The sequence below is a fragment of the Myxocyprinus asiaticus genome, chromosome 18 (assembly GCF_019703515.2).
Source record: "Myxocyprinus asiaticus isolate MX2 ecotype Aquarium Trade chromosome 18, UBuf_Myxa_2, whole genome shotgun sequence".
In the NCBI taxonomy this organism is placed as follows: domain Eukaryota; kingdom Metazoa; phylum Chordata; class Actinopteri; order Cypriniformes; family Catostomidae; genus Myxocyprinus; species Myxocyprinus asiaticus.
The window spans coordinates 41,215,847-41,231,150 of NC_059361.1; the positions used below are offsets into that span (position 1 = coordinate 41,215,847).

Here is a 15,304-nt window from a genome sequence, read left to right on the forward strand (position 1 = left end):
AGAGACAAAAGAGTGTTTGTTGCATCAAAGAGGGAAAAGATGACTCTTACTGGTAGCATGATAGCATGATCAAATCAGTCGAAATGCTTAAATATGAAGTCAGGGCTCAACACTAAGGATTTTTTCTACTGGCCCAGTCAGGCCAGTGCTTCAGATTTCTACTGGCCCTGCCAAAATTTTTACTGGCCCAAACACAAAAATTATAAATAGCTGTTTTTACCATCATGGCTTTAAAAATGTGTCCAAAGACGATTATTTTTTACATATATTATGTTTTTAAGACAATGTCCCCCCAAACTGAATCACATTTATAAATTGCAAGACATGATTTCTGCCTTATGTAATCCCATTTAAGCGCTTTACAGATATAAATTGATAAATACATCATATTAAGCTCAGCCGTCCTGCCATTTACACATGAGTTTTTAAGTGAAGAGTTCTGTTGTGCAGATGATGGGTTTTCGGTCACCCGTTTAGTCATGCTGTCATGCAACTTTTGCCCATGTGTAGTGTATTCACACACAGGATCAAAGATTTAATCACTGAGTTAAAGATGTGATTATTGGCTGAATGTAATAAACATATGAATCTCTGAGAAGAGACTTGCTACCAAATCGGTTGTGATGTGTAATATACATTAGGGAGATATTAGGCCTAATCTGTGAATTAATAATGTGTATATAACATGAAATCAGACAACCCAAACAAGATCAACACTGAGTGATGCACAAAAACAAAAATACCTGTACGGTCCAGAAATGAGAAATGTAACAGTAGTTTTATGAGGATGATATGAAGTAGACTATTTCAAATATTCATCTTCACCCTGCAGGTGAACAGCTCTGATAATAATAGCCTAATAGCCATAGTGATCTTGCTTCTTTTCATATCAAACGCCATTATCATGTCAAATTAATGATTACATTTTGAAACTAACCTAATTAAATCTATACTTACATTTTGGATATTGAGCAACTCGTGATTTCCAGACACGTGTATAACTGGGGTTTAACAAAGTTTATTACGTCTCATTCGGCACGTCATCTCTAAAGGCGAATTATCGAGAGAAAATGTGCTTTTTTTTTACAGTGGGAATAAAACTAGCGCTCTGTCCCTTTACGAGAGCACATGCATGTTAAACAGTCTATGCTGCACGGAGAGAGATGATGATGAGACATATGCACGGAGATACATGGATTTTCAGTCCTATAGAAAGAAACTGTTGATTTCTTGTGTTCCAATGTGTGGATTACTGCTTTTCACCAACATGTAAAAACTACAAATTTGGGGATTTCACGCACTGTGAACACTGGGAATGTGCGGGGATACTTAAAATGTTGCACAAGACGTTAAATCCCACTACGAAATTCATTAAGTGGGGTTTTTTTTTCCCTTCTATTTTCTACACATTGGTAATAGCTGCTGCTAAGACACTTGGAAAAGAGCGAGGACAGTGCTAGGAGAGTGTGTTCGGTGTCTGCACACGACTGTGCCTTGGTGCGTCCAGTATATTATGCTCTCATGCATCTTTGTGAGATAAATATACTCGCGCTCGCTCCTCGGTTAGAAGACTTCGTTCGCTCCGTGTCATTTTTGTGCTCTCTTGCTTTTTGTGTGCTTGCACTAATGTTTTAAATGCAGCACTGGCCCAATCGGGCAAGTGACAGTTCTAGCAACTGGCCCGAATCTTTCTCACACTGGCCCCGGGGCATCGGGCAGTCCTTATTGTCGAGTCCTGGAAGAGTGTCATTTTTTGGATGTCTCGTATCCCAGCTTAACATACAGAGACAACTATAAAGGACCGTTCATACTGAATGTGATTTTTTTAATTTTTTTTGCATAAATGTTTAATTATTTTTATGTGATAACCTGGTGAAATTCGATACAGTCAGTTACACATTTGCTCTTTGAGGTCAAATATGGCAAAGAAGTCAAAATCCTCAGGCTCTGGAGACATTAAAAGACACTTATGTGCTCAGGATGAAAGCCCCGTCAGGCCTACAGACCGGGGACTCGATTTGGTTGGTGCGACGATAGAGGAGATCCAGCGTCAACTTTCCAACATGTCAGTGATGCTGACAAGGATTCTTGCTGACTTGGAGGATCTCGCTGTTATACGTCGATCATTACGGCAATGGAAACAAAAGAGTGTGACGGATGTTGAGAGACGAATCAATTGTCTTGAGTCATCGGAGAGGGAATTACCCGCTAATCCACCCATGACCAAAGATCTTGAGAATAGAAATCACAGGAATAACGTCCGAATTGTTGGAATTCCTGAGCATGAAGAGGGCAGCGATATGGTGAAATTCTTGGATGAACTCTTCCCGAGTCTGCTCAACATAATGGGCCACGGGCTGGAAATCGAGCTAGCTCACAGAGTTCCGGCGGGAAGATCTACTGAGGGAAACAGGCCCCGAACGATTTTGGTCAAATTTCTGTGATCATCCGATAAAGATCTTGTGTTGCGCCAGGCGAGGAACAAGGGAAGGCTTTCTTGGAAGAATCACAGTATTTTCTTGTTTCGGACTTTGCGAATTCGACAAGAGAGAAACGAGAGCGATTCAAGGAGTGTAAGAAACTCTTGCATCAAAGAAATATCGTTTTTGCACTGATGTTTCCGGCCAGACTGAGAATAGAGACAAAGGACGGTCGCAAAGTATTCACGTGTCCGAAACAAGCACTGTCTTTTATACAATCTATGAGTGAGTAAACCATTGGGGTTTTTCTCATGTAAGTGGATCGACTCGCTGTTTATTAACTCTAGTGTTGGAGGAAGTTGGGCGTCATTTTTGTTTCTTTTTGTGTTGACTCCGCCTGGCTGCTGGAGTCTGTTTGGTGGAATAACACTTTCCCTTAAAGAATCTTTTGCATTGACGGAAGATCGCTTCTGCACTGAAGTTCCCGGCCAGATTGAGATTAGACACTATGGATGACTGCAAAATGTTTACATGCCCACACAAAGGATGTCTTTTTTACAGTTGGCGGTCTGAGTAAGTCATGGTGTATTCTTTTCATGTGCCCTCTGAGTGAACCGAGGAACCGGGATTCCTGTTTTGCTGCTGTTTATGATGGTTTCGCCTAGCGGCTGAAGTTTGCTTTATGGAGTAACACTGCTTTGGAACAGTTTTGTGGATGAACCTGCATGTTCTTTGTTCTTATGCCTCCTGTTGGCTGGGGTTTGATTTACTGAGTTTTTCTGCGGGACATTGGAATGATTACGTCATCTGCTGCATTCATAAGCAACCGGTTCACCGTTCATCTGTTTGACTGTTCAAGGACACTGAATGGTTTATAGTTGCTGGAATTTTGTTCTGTGGAAGAGCACATCTTTGAGACAGTTCTGTGAATGAATCTAAACTGGCAGAGGTTTGTTTTACAAACTATTTTCTGTTATGTCATTTTGCCTTACAAATTTGTGAGGCAAAATTGAGCAATCCGAAGGCAAAGTTGTCGTGAGGGCTCTTGCAGGCGTGCATGGACCTTTTGAGTTTGGAGGGGTTAATGCGCATGTTTCTTTTTTCATTTTTTTGGGGTTCGGGGTTTGAATGTTGCATTAATGGGGATTGTGGTCTGTATAATCTTGTTTTTGACACACATTTTTTTTCTTTCTATTATATCAAGATGTCAATCCTTAATATGAATGGATTATCCCTCTCCACATGGAATGTGAATGGGTTGGGGCACCCCATAAAAAGAAGAAAGGTTGTTACTTTTCTTAAGCGTAAGAAATATGATATAGTGTTTCTTCAAGAAACACATCTTTCCCCACAGGAAGCTGAAAAATTTGGGAACATATAGGGTGGATATGTTTTTTTTAGTGCTGGCTCAAGTAAGAGCAGGGGAGTTATTATATTGATGAATAAACATCTACAATTCAAATATCTCAGACAGATTAAGGATAAATTAGGAAGAGTCATTATTGTTTTAGTTGAAATTCAGGGACAAAGCCTGATTTTGGTTAATATTTATGCACCTAATGCTGATGACCAGGGCTTTTTTATAGATCTTGAAGGGACGTTGCAAACCGCTGGCACCGCTTATGATATAATATTGGGAGGAGACTTTAATCTTTTGATGGACTCAGTTCTTGATCATAGTGAAGCGAAAGTGTGTAAGCCCCCTAGAGCAACAGTGACATTTCACAGGATGTGTAAAAATCTTGGTCTTGCAGATATCTGGCGACTTTTGAACCCATCTGGTAGGGACTAAACATTTTTTTCATCAGTTCATAAAATCTATTCTAGAATAGATTTCTTTTTTTATATATATATATATCTAAGTCCCTCATTTCATCTGTAGTCAATTGCTCAATTGGAAACATCTTAGTCTCAGATCACGCCCTGGTGAGTTTAGAGATGTTGCCACATATGGAGAAACATAAGTCATATAGTTGGCGCTTTAATGTATCCCTTTTGCAAAATCCTGATTTCCAACAAATGTTAAAGGCTGAAATCAATGTTTATATGGAGACCAACTGGTCATCAGTATCCTCTGTGGGCGTGGCTTGGGAGGCACTTAAGGCAGTTCTTAGGGGTCGGATCATACAGTATACCTCATTCCTCAAAAAATCCAAAGCACAAGAACTTGTGGAATTGGAAGGGAATATTAAAAGGGCAGAGGCAGCGCTGAAATGTTTTATGTCAACTGATGGCCTCAGAGAATTGACCCGATTGAAATATAGATATAATGCTATTTTGTCGTGGAAAGTGGAGTTTTGGTTATTCAGGGCAAGACAGTCATACTTTGAGTCGGGGGAAAAAATCAGGGAAGCTTTTAGCTAGATATATAAAAGAGTCTTTTTCTACCATTCCCTCAATAAAATCTTCTGCCGGTGAAATATTTACCTTGACCAGTGATATTAATAATGCTTTTAGGGAGTTCTATTTTGATCTCTATAGTTCCACGTCTTCATCTACTGATGAAGATGTTGGAAAATTTGTGGATCCATTAGAACTCCCTAAACTGATGACCGAGCAAAAAAACTCTCTTTATTCTGAGATAACCTTGGAGGAGCTTGACAAATTAATTAAGTCCATGCCTAGAGGCAAAGCTCCGGGGCCAGATGGATTTGCCGCTGAATTTTTTAGATCTTGTGCAACAGAATTGGCTCCACTTTTGCTAGAAGTTTATACAGAAGCATTAAAGAATGGAAAGTTTCCCCCAATCATGACACAATTATTGTTCTGTCTTGCCCTGGAACCATTAGCAGCCGCGATAAGAAAAGAGGATGATTTTCCAGGGGTGATTGCGGGAGGTGTGGCACATAAGCTTTTGCTTTATGCAGATGATATTTTATTATTTGTCTCCGACCCTTCTAGATCTATGCCTTGCCTCCACAGAATTATGAATTCCTTCTCCAAGTTCTCAGCATACAAAGTCAATTGGTCTAAATCTGAAGCTTTGGCTCTGACAGCATACTGTGCAGTAGTGGCTTTCCAGCCGGGCGCTTTCCAGTGGCCCAAACAGGGCATTCAATATTTAGGTATTTTATTTCCACCAAATTTGTCTGACTTAGTTAGAGTTAATTTTGACCCTCTAATAAAAAGATTTTCGTGCAATGTGGACAGGTGGGCTTCACTACATTTATCGATGATTGGGAAGGTCAATGTAATTAAAATGAATTGTATTCCAAAATTCAACTACATGCTACAGTCACTCCCTATAGATGTCCCCCTCTCTTATTTTAAGCAATTTGAAAGTATAGCGAAGTCCTTCATTTGGAATGGTAAGCGTCCCAGATTGCACTTTAACAAATTACATAGGCCTATTGACAAAGGTGGACTAGGCCTACCCAAGATTTTGTTTTATTATTATGCTTTCGGTCTCAGACATTTGGCTCATTTGTCGCTTCCACCTGAAAGGGCCCCTCCTTGGTTTTGTATTGAAGAAGATGTTCTTGCCCCTATTTCGCCATTGCAGGGCCTGTCTATCAAATTAACTGGTGAAATTAAGTTACACCCAGTCATCTCGCATTTGAACTCAGTATGGACAAAAGTGTCCAGAGTGTTTAATTCGGACATTTATTTGAATGCTGCTTCGAGCATATGGTTGAACCCCTTCTGCTGGTCAGAGTGGATTGTCAGGGGGGTTGCTGCACTCGGTGATCTATATGAGAATGGAGTGTTGAGATCCTTTGATAATTTGACTCAACATTTTGGGATACCCAGATCTCAGTTTTTTAGGTATTTACAGTTGCGCCACCTGCTCTGTACTATTTTTAGTAGTACACCCCCCTAGACTGACGTACAGAAGGCTGGATAACATGGATATTTTCATTAGGAAGTGGGGTGGTTATCTGGCCTTTTTGGAGGGTTATCGGGGAGGGGAAGTGGAGAGGGATTAGAGTTTTGTTTTATTTTTATTTTTTTGTTTTTTTATTTCTATGTCTAAATATTTCCTGTTTTATTGTCTATTTGTGTGTCTTTGTCAGTTGACTTCCGATCACTAGAGTGCTTGTTTGTGTCGGGTGGGGTGGAGGGATTATTGCTCGGGGAGGGAAAAAAAAAAGTTTTGATTTCATGTGGTTTGAGGTTGTATTTTCTATTATGTCTGTGTGATTTGCTGCATGAATCAATACAAATTTGTTATTAGAAAAATACCTCTAAATGACATTCACTGAATAAAAAGGAAAAAAATACTTTTTATTAAGTTTAATTCAGTAAAATAAAATCACTGCAAAAAATCCTATTGTTATCAAGTGTTTTGAATTATTTTACAATTAAAATGATCTAAAAATCATTAAAACAAGATACATTTACTTGAGAAGCAACATATAAGATATTTAGACTTGCTTTAAGAGAATGTATCTTAAATATAAGTGTATTTTTTACTTGGTTATACTTCTGCCAGTGCAGTAAAGACAAAACATACTTCTATTCAAGATCTATTCTCTAAAAGCAAGTGTAAATATCTTATATGCTGCTTCTCAGGTGAATGCATCTTTCTCTAAAGGATTTTTAGATATTTTAAAATATTTGTATTTTTAATATTATATTCAACATTCTCATATAAAACAAATTTCTTCTGTAGTGTAGCTGCTAAAGAAAATGTATGTTGTTTTAAAGGAGTATTACTTATTTATATTGGAAAACAAGTCAAAACAAAAACAAATCAAAAATTGATTACCCTCTTTCACCTTTCTGTTCACTTCAATCCATCTTTAACTCACAAAAAACAAACTCTCTCTTATTAATAAATCTGCGTATTGCCAATTTTCTTCATGATAAGACATATATATGAAGATACAGTAAGTCACGAGCCATCACGTTATAATCTAGCTGCAGCAAGCGCGTGAGGGACGAGCGTCCCTGCGACAGAGTGTGCCTCAGCCGGATGCGGTTTCTATCTCTCCCCCTTAGAACGGGACATTCCCGCAACTCATGGAAGAGGCGCTGACCACACAGAGAAATGACATTTTCGGAGTTTGGAGTTATTTACATGACCTGCTTCCATATTATTTGAACTTTAATAAAGCTATAACACATTAAATATAACTGCATTAAAGATGTAACGCCGGGCTGTTTCCTTTAAAGACGCTCAACACGCAAGTTTTGCTTCAGCAGAGCGGCAGCTTCACAACGACAATGCTTCTGTATTTATTTATTTTGTATTTTTGTATAATTCTTTGTGATCTACTTCACCTGAAGCTGTTTGGAAAGTTTAGAGTGCATCTGGACTGTGAGCTGTGTAATTCTTCCTCTCCTCAGTCAGGCGTGAACTGCAGTGCTGCTCTCGTTCGTCATCATTACAGTTTAATGTGATCTCATGTTACGTTAAATTACATCAAACGACTATTCGACAATGAACATTTTTGTCAACAATTTTTTATTGTCGACATTGTCGATAATGTCGACTAATCGTTTCAGCCCTATCTAGTTATGATAAAAAAATTGAATGGTAGTTCCATCTTGTGAAATCCTAGCAGTGCAAAGCATACCAACTGCAACTTTGCAGTCACTGTCAAGTTATTCAACACTCCTTTTCTTTCACACAGCAAAAGTTGTAGGCTTACTGATGTTTTCATCCGGCCACTTTTGATTGACAAGAAATAATCTGCACTAATCATCTGCTGTTTTTAAACAAATGGCTGATGTCAGATAGCGCAGATTATTGCTTTTTATCAGCCAATACCAATGTTTGGCCGATGCATCTTTGCCACCCTAGCAAATATACATTTTCGCCCCTTAATGTATAAGCTACTTACTTTTTCACTGTATTATGGAAATGTAACAGTTGATTTTTTTCTTTTGCTGTTGGAGCAAAAGTGAACCCTACCGTTTACCCTGCTGTAGTTTATTTTAGTGTTCCAAACCAAAAAATTTGAAAAGGGTCAATTAAAGAGAAGTGTGACAAGGTCTTTGGCACAACAGGAGTTTCAACAAGACTGTGTCAGGTACAACTACACGCACATGCATAGCTGCACTTCCGGCATTACCGTCAGACAGGACCATTCATTATTAAAGATCACTTGACTGAACGTGATCATGTACATCAAGTGTGAATGAGCAAAATCAGAGCTTCAGTCTATAAAATCAATGTGTGTGTATTTACTGGGCAGGACATTCACATTCCTAGTCTGCAGGTACATACAGAGATATGGAGTGTCTAAGCACTCTGCAGTGTGTGTGTGGTTATGTAAGAGCAGACAGTATTAATGAATCATATCTGCAGAGACAGCAATGTCTAAATCACTACAGGAGCTGAGCCAGCACTCACACACAAGTCTCCTTCCAGGACCTTCTGCTACAGTCTATCACTGCTTGGCCTTGCAAACTACTCTAGATTCATTCTAATAAACTCTCCAAACATCTTCCAAGAGTCTGGATCATAACTGAGGAGAGATGAGATGTTACACCGTGACTCAAGCCTTCCTAAGACTTCAAAACTGTTCCTACGCTCTAAGCAACGCACTATTTCCTAAATTGAAGTGGAGCTTCTGATAAATGGTTTTAAACATGGCCTGTCACATTTTTGCACCTTTCCTCTCTCCGGTGAAGGGGACAACATCTTCTCTGTCTTTATACTCCATGGCCTCCTTCTCCAGATACTGCATGAGTTTGTCACGGTTAAACGGACCGGTGGCTGCCTTTGTGGTCTGGTCCTTCTGTCTGAGTCCAGCTGGCAGCAAAGCATTCTGTGAAATGGATTTAGAACAGATGTAGTATCTATTACACTATCAGTCAAAAACATTATCACCAACACATTATATACACTGATCAGCCACAACATTAAAACCATCTGCCTAATATTGTGTAGGTCCCCCTCATGCAGCCAAAACAGTGCCAACCCGCATCTTAGAATAGCATTCTGGGATGATATTCTTCTCACCACAGTTGTAGAGAGTGGTTATCCGAGTTACTGTAGACTTTGTCAGTTCGAACCAGTCTGGCCATTCTCTGTTGACCTCTCTCATCAACAAGGCATTTCCATTCACAGAACTGCTGCTCACTGGATGTTTTTTATTTTTGGCACCATTCTGCGTAAATTCCAGAGACTGTTGTGCATGAAAATCCAGGAGATCAGCAGTTACAGAAATACTCTAACCAGCCCATCTGGCACCAACAATCATGCCACAGTCCAAATCACAGAGATCACCTTTTTTCCCCATTCTGATGGTTGATGTGAACATTAACTGAAGCTCCTGACCTGTATCTGCATGATTTTATGCACTGCTGCCACATGATTGGCTGATTAGATAATCACATGGATGATTGTTGGTGCCAGATGGGCTGGTTTGAGTATTTCTGTAACTGCTGATCTCCTGGGATTTACACATACAACAGTCTCTAGAATTTACTCAGAATGGTGCCAAAAACAAAAAACATCCAGTGAGCGGCAGTTCTGTGGACGGAAATGCCTTGTTGATGAGAGAGGTCAACAGAGAATGGCCAGACTGGTTCAAACTGACAAAGTCTACGGTAACTCAGATAACCGCTCTGTACAATTGTGGGTGAGAAGAATATCATCCCAGAATGCCTTTCTGAGATGTGGGTTGGCACTGTATTGGTGGCAAGAGGGGGACCTACACAATATTAGGCAGATGGTTTTAATGTTGTGGCTGATCAGTGTATATGAACTATAAATTGGATTTCTTTGGTAAGGATTCATACCTAAATCAAAACTTGCAACAAATATGCATACCCAGGGTTCTTCCTGGATCAAAAATTGGTGGTGATTTACGTATTCGGTCAGTTGGTTTATTACATACCTGCATTTAATTAATATATAACATAATTACTTAATTATATTTCATGGTCTTGTTTGCCTTCAGATATTCCTAAAATTACATAAATTATAAGGAGCCTGATAAAAGGAAAATAATACCTGTTATAGAGTAGGAAACAAACATTTTCACTAGAAAGTAGGTAAAGTGTTCTACTCATGGGAAAAGTCAGAATATTATAACTAATCTTGCTGAATTTAGGAAAATATTTTGCTGAAAATCATTAATATAAAATAGTAGCCTAAACACATTTAGAAACTTTTAATACAACTGCTACTGCTGCAATAAAAAAGTAATATAATCCACCAAACAGATTAGCATATTTAATATGAAACTGCAAACATTTTTGTCAAAATTCTAGTTACTGTTACTGCTATAAGGTTGTGCTCAATTATAGTAAGGGTAATGTTGTGTATTTTAAAAATCTTTATTTTGGCGCATTTTCAAAATTTAATGTGCATAAAATAAAATAAATAAAAAGTTTTAATCGTCCATATTCTCAAATGTTAATTCAAAAGTAAAATGAGGGGGGAAACTGCTTCAATAGACAGTTCACATGGTGTTACACATGCACTGATTCCTAATACTCGATGCACTGTCACTGTTATTTTTTTAAGATGCACGTTTATTTTGACAGTCTAATGCCACGCATTTCCCTCAGGTGATGCAGCAACCGTATGATATTCATCTCGCTTAATAAGCGCTAAATACTCCTCTCATGTGGGACACGGATGTGCAGAGCTGATCACATGTGCGTTTAAATCGGCTTCCCTCGATATCGTGGCACATTTGAATTCTACATGAGGATTTTCTATTTTAAAGCGCCATGGAGCAATTTGCCACAATATTCCGAACAGCACTGACGAGGGAAAGAGAAAACACCTGCCCTGCACCAACATCAATTAAAGACTTTTCACATCAACACCTGTACTAAAATTTATCACAGTAAACTGTAACAGAATTTTTCAATACAACTGTGGAAGTAGTAGCCAAGAAAAAAAAAAAAAAGAGATAGCACATACTCTCCTGTCGTGGGTATGTAACTATTTTAGATTGAAAGGCTTGCTTGATTGTTGTAGAGATGACAAACAGTCATTGTAGTGTTTATCTCATTCCACAAGGCAATGAGCTGTCATCAAACGACTGATGATCACATGTATGTGACTATTTTTTATATGAATTATTATTAGTATTGTTTAGTTTTTTTCAACAACTGGTGTGTATACTGGAATTGCACTTTTCAGAGAGCTCAATAAATTATTCAAATAATATTTTAGTTGCTTTTGTGAGATAAAAAAATACTGATTGTGTAAATTTGGCACATAATATCGTAATATCAATCGCAGGTCCCTGAATCGAATTGAAATCATATTGCAGCAGACTTTGAGGTATCGTTAAACATTGGATTGCTGGCTAAGACAATCTATATAAGACCATATTGTGATGAAACTTGCGATTTACACCCCTAGTGACTGTCAGTCTGTGACACTCCAAGCAGCCGATTCGGGCTGAGTAAACTGGATGTGGTCAGTTGATTGCTACTCTCACTGGATCCGCACGAGAGCGATACGGCAACTTCACTTGCGCTATAAGTAACAGGTATATTCACTGTGCACTGTGTGTAGAATTAGTTTGATTCAGGCTTTTTGTGAGAAAATGCGATTGCTAATGTGCACATAAAAAAAAACAAAAAAAAACATATCGGTCAACCTGTACCTTTGAAAATATATAAATAATTAAATAAATAAAAGGCATCATCTAGAGTTTTGCAGATAAATATGAATGGAGGTTAACATGGAGACATTGCTGTTTTAAGGTTCATTTATTGGTTGCTTTAACTGATGCTTATTTCAGTGACTAACAGTTATGACAATTCCTCACCTCTGGGTCGATCTCCTCCAGAGCACACTCCAGCTGCTTGAGCTCCTCCTCTGAGAGCTTGTCCAGAATCTCATCCTCATCAATGTCCTTATACTTCTCCAGATCTTTCTTAAACGGAAGAGCCATGATTCACACTACCCGTCGCAGAGAAGCCACCGTCCAGTTTGAGTGAGGTACTGCACACAACCACACAGGATATTTCAATAAAACACAATATCGTAACTCTCTCTCAGTGGAGGTGTTTGAAGGGGTGAGATCACACGGGCCACACGCAACTGAAGTCTCATTCATGCACTCACGTCCCACTCAATCTGTTTCATGTGTTCTTCAATATGCTTGAAAACAGAAAGTGCTTCAACAATGAACAACAAATATAAAACCATTTTTTAAACACAAACAATTGTAATGATGAAGGGTTAGTAGATCTGATTATAATTGTGTACCATTCATCTATTACTAAAGTGAGAGTGTATTTCAGGAGAGATTAAAAATTTGGTAATTTGAAATAACATGACAACAAGGTAACTTGTGAGTGGTGAATGTGTTAGCAATACAACGCAAATGAATGCATGTGTAGAGCCAAAAACATGCTCTATGCAAGTATGCAAACACAGACGCAAATACTTGACCAATGCATTGCAATAAAAGAATCAATATCCTTCCAATGCTTCATAACAATATTTTTAGCAGTATGAAACTGTATGAAAGAAGATTGTATCCTGTAATATTTAGTACACACACTTACAGTCTTACATTACATAACAAGCTGATTTTTCCACTAATCAATGAAAGAGAGATACAAAACTGTGTTGGATAATATCTGACAGATGTCCTCCATGTACTCCTCCCTCTCATGACCTTTAACTTTGTGGTGGAACTTAATTTTGCTCAATCTCATTCCCATCTGGAAACAACCTGACCTTTGACCTTCACTCCCTTGCAGAACTCCAGCAACTCCAAATTCCACAGCTAGTTCATCAATACAGATACTTAATCACTGCAGGACCCTTGAGAGGAACACTTCAGAGTGCTCACTGAAGCTAGTGTACTGCACATTGCTTCAGATGAAAAACAACTGGGTAACGTTTGGCAGAGTTTTAATGTAAACATGAAATCAAAATTTGATCAGAACTTTTTTTCGTAGTACACATTACTGGTCTTATTGTTCACAATTCATTAAAGATGTCATAAAATATTGATATATTTATTATTGATCAATACATTATTTTATCAGTATACTTTTGTGGCATCGATATGTTAAAATTAGCCGACATTTAAATTAGAAGCCTAATTTACGTGCTTTTCAATTCACTCAGTTGCCTTTTGTTTAACAGTCTGGCGTAATAGTGTTGGGAGACCACAAGAGGGTGATATAACATTTACTGAAACAGGTCGCAAGGCACAGGTATCACAACACACAGGACGAGCTGATGCTGGCGCAGCAGATGACAGTCCAAATAATGAAGGTTTTTGCACTTCTTCAAGAATGAACAAACTGATGTTGATGAGTTTGCAGGTTAGTGTATGAAACTGGTTTAACTGCACAAACTGAACAATTAGAAATGGCAACATTTATTATGCAATTTCTCTGTATGTAGCCTTGAATAGGTCTTTCACTGAAGCTGTCAAACCACAAAACTATACTTGTAACTACAAATACATTGTGTAGGCTATATGAAAGACACATATCCACAGTATATCATCCAGCGATGGCTAGAGTAAATCATCTTTATCCTTTGATAATGATTTGGGTCGAATTTAATGGAAAACTATGTGAGTTGCACTCCGTGGCACTGCGGGATTTTGACGCTGAGAGTTGCCGGTGTGTGCTTACCTTGGTAGAAAATAAATGTTTTGAATTTTAGAATGCGAAACGACATCCACCAGACACGCGCTGCTCCCTTTAATTTACCTTGCCGCTCACACTACACCAAAGCTGTGTTGAGAAATATGTTTGAAAAGATAAAGACTATCATGCAACGAGCAGCCCCATTTATATCTGAAAAAAATCCAGACATATCGATAATCATCAGTAAAATCTTCCGATTATCGTCGCGTGAAAAAAGCATCGATCCCAAGCCTGCAATTCATCTATGACTTCAAGGCAGGTCAAGTCACTCAGTGGCCATATTGGTAACGCCTCAAAGCAGCTATTTCCATCAGGCATGTACAGCTCCTATCTACTTGAATGGGGAAAAAAATGATCTCCAAAACTCTTGGCCAAGATTAGGGTTGAGAACATAGAAACGGTTACGGTTCTTATTCAGAACCGGTTCCTTTTTTTTTTTAAATACCAGAACTGAATAATGTTCATGACTTTCTGTTCCGTTAATGATCCTCGAACGTGAGATCCGCCAAGGTGGACTCAACACCGTACTAAAATACTGTGACTTTCCTTCCTGAACCATTACTATCAGCAGCACGAAACATACAGCGTGGCTCTTATGAGCTGGTTCTTTTAAAATCTACACATCAAAATATACAGCACTAACTCCCGAATGAATGACTCCCACCAGCCGCATCTTTGTAGTGAATTACTTACTGAACTGCAAGTTATCATTTTGTCATGTCTGACTCGAAATGAACCAAGAACTGTTACTATGTATGCAATTTTACTGTTCTGGACAGTGCAGGCAGTGCTAAGACCCATCAAACATGAGGAAACTCTAACAGCCTAAAATTACTTCAATAAGTGATGTCATATTCATCATCTCAAATAACTTGCAATCTTTGGCTCATAACTCAAAGGAAATGCCTGGGTTCCAACACAACCTAGCTATTAAAAATAGCACATACAAGAGACTAATTAGATGTTGCCAAAGTACGTAATGACAGTCCCTGGGAAACACCACCACACAAGATTAAAGTTTATTTACAGTGCATACAATTATGCTGTTTATTCGTATGTTTACATTACAGCCCATTTACTTGAGCTGTTTTGACCGAGTATGGAAAAATTTGAAAGTGTAGAAAAGCTGTTTGTGACCAAGAATTAAGGACGTATTACTATTGGACGGACTCTTCTTTTACCTGCGCTGGTGCCAAACCCGACAGAAAATTCAAGCTGTGCGTTGATCCATCATTTAAACTGCATGTGTGTTTTTATATTAAAGAGTTCTGAACATTGAGCCAAACCCAATAGCAAATCACAGCAAGACTTTATGTTCAACTCAATTTAACTTATGAGTGTTTAATGGC

At 38.5% G+C, this 15,304-nt stretch overlaps 1 protein-coding gene across 1 annotated transcript in view; it reads right to left on the reverse strand.

Moving 5' to 3' along the window:
- Positions 1-15,304, reverse strand: part of LOC127456335 (tropomodulin-2-like) — a 55,633-nt gene that overhangs the window by 26,961 nt on the left and 13,368 nt on the right. Inside the window, exons 2-3 of the mRNA XM_051724782.1 lie at positions 12,107-12,282; positions 8,980-9,136 (exon numbers count right to left, since the gene is read on the reverse strand). Of these exons, the coding sequence (XP_051580742.1) occupies positions 8,980-9,136; positions 12,107-12,232 (283 nt within the window). The 5' untranslated portion in view covers positions 12,233-12,282. The remainder of the gene's footprint in view (positions 1-8,979; positions 9,137-12,106; positions 12,283-15,304) is intronic.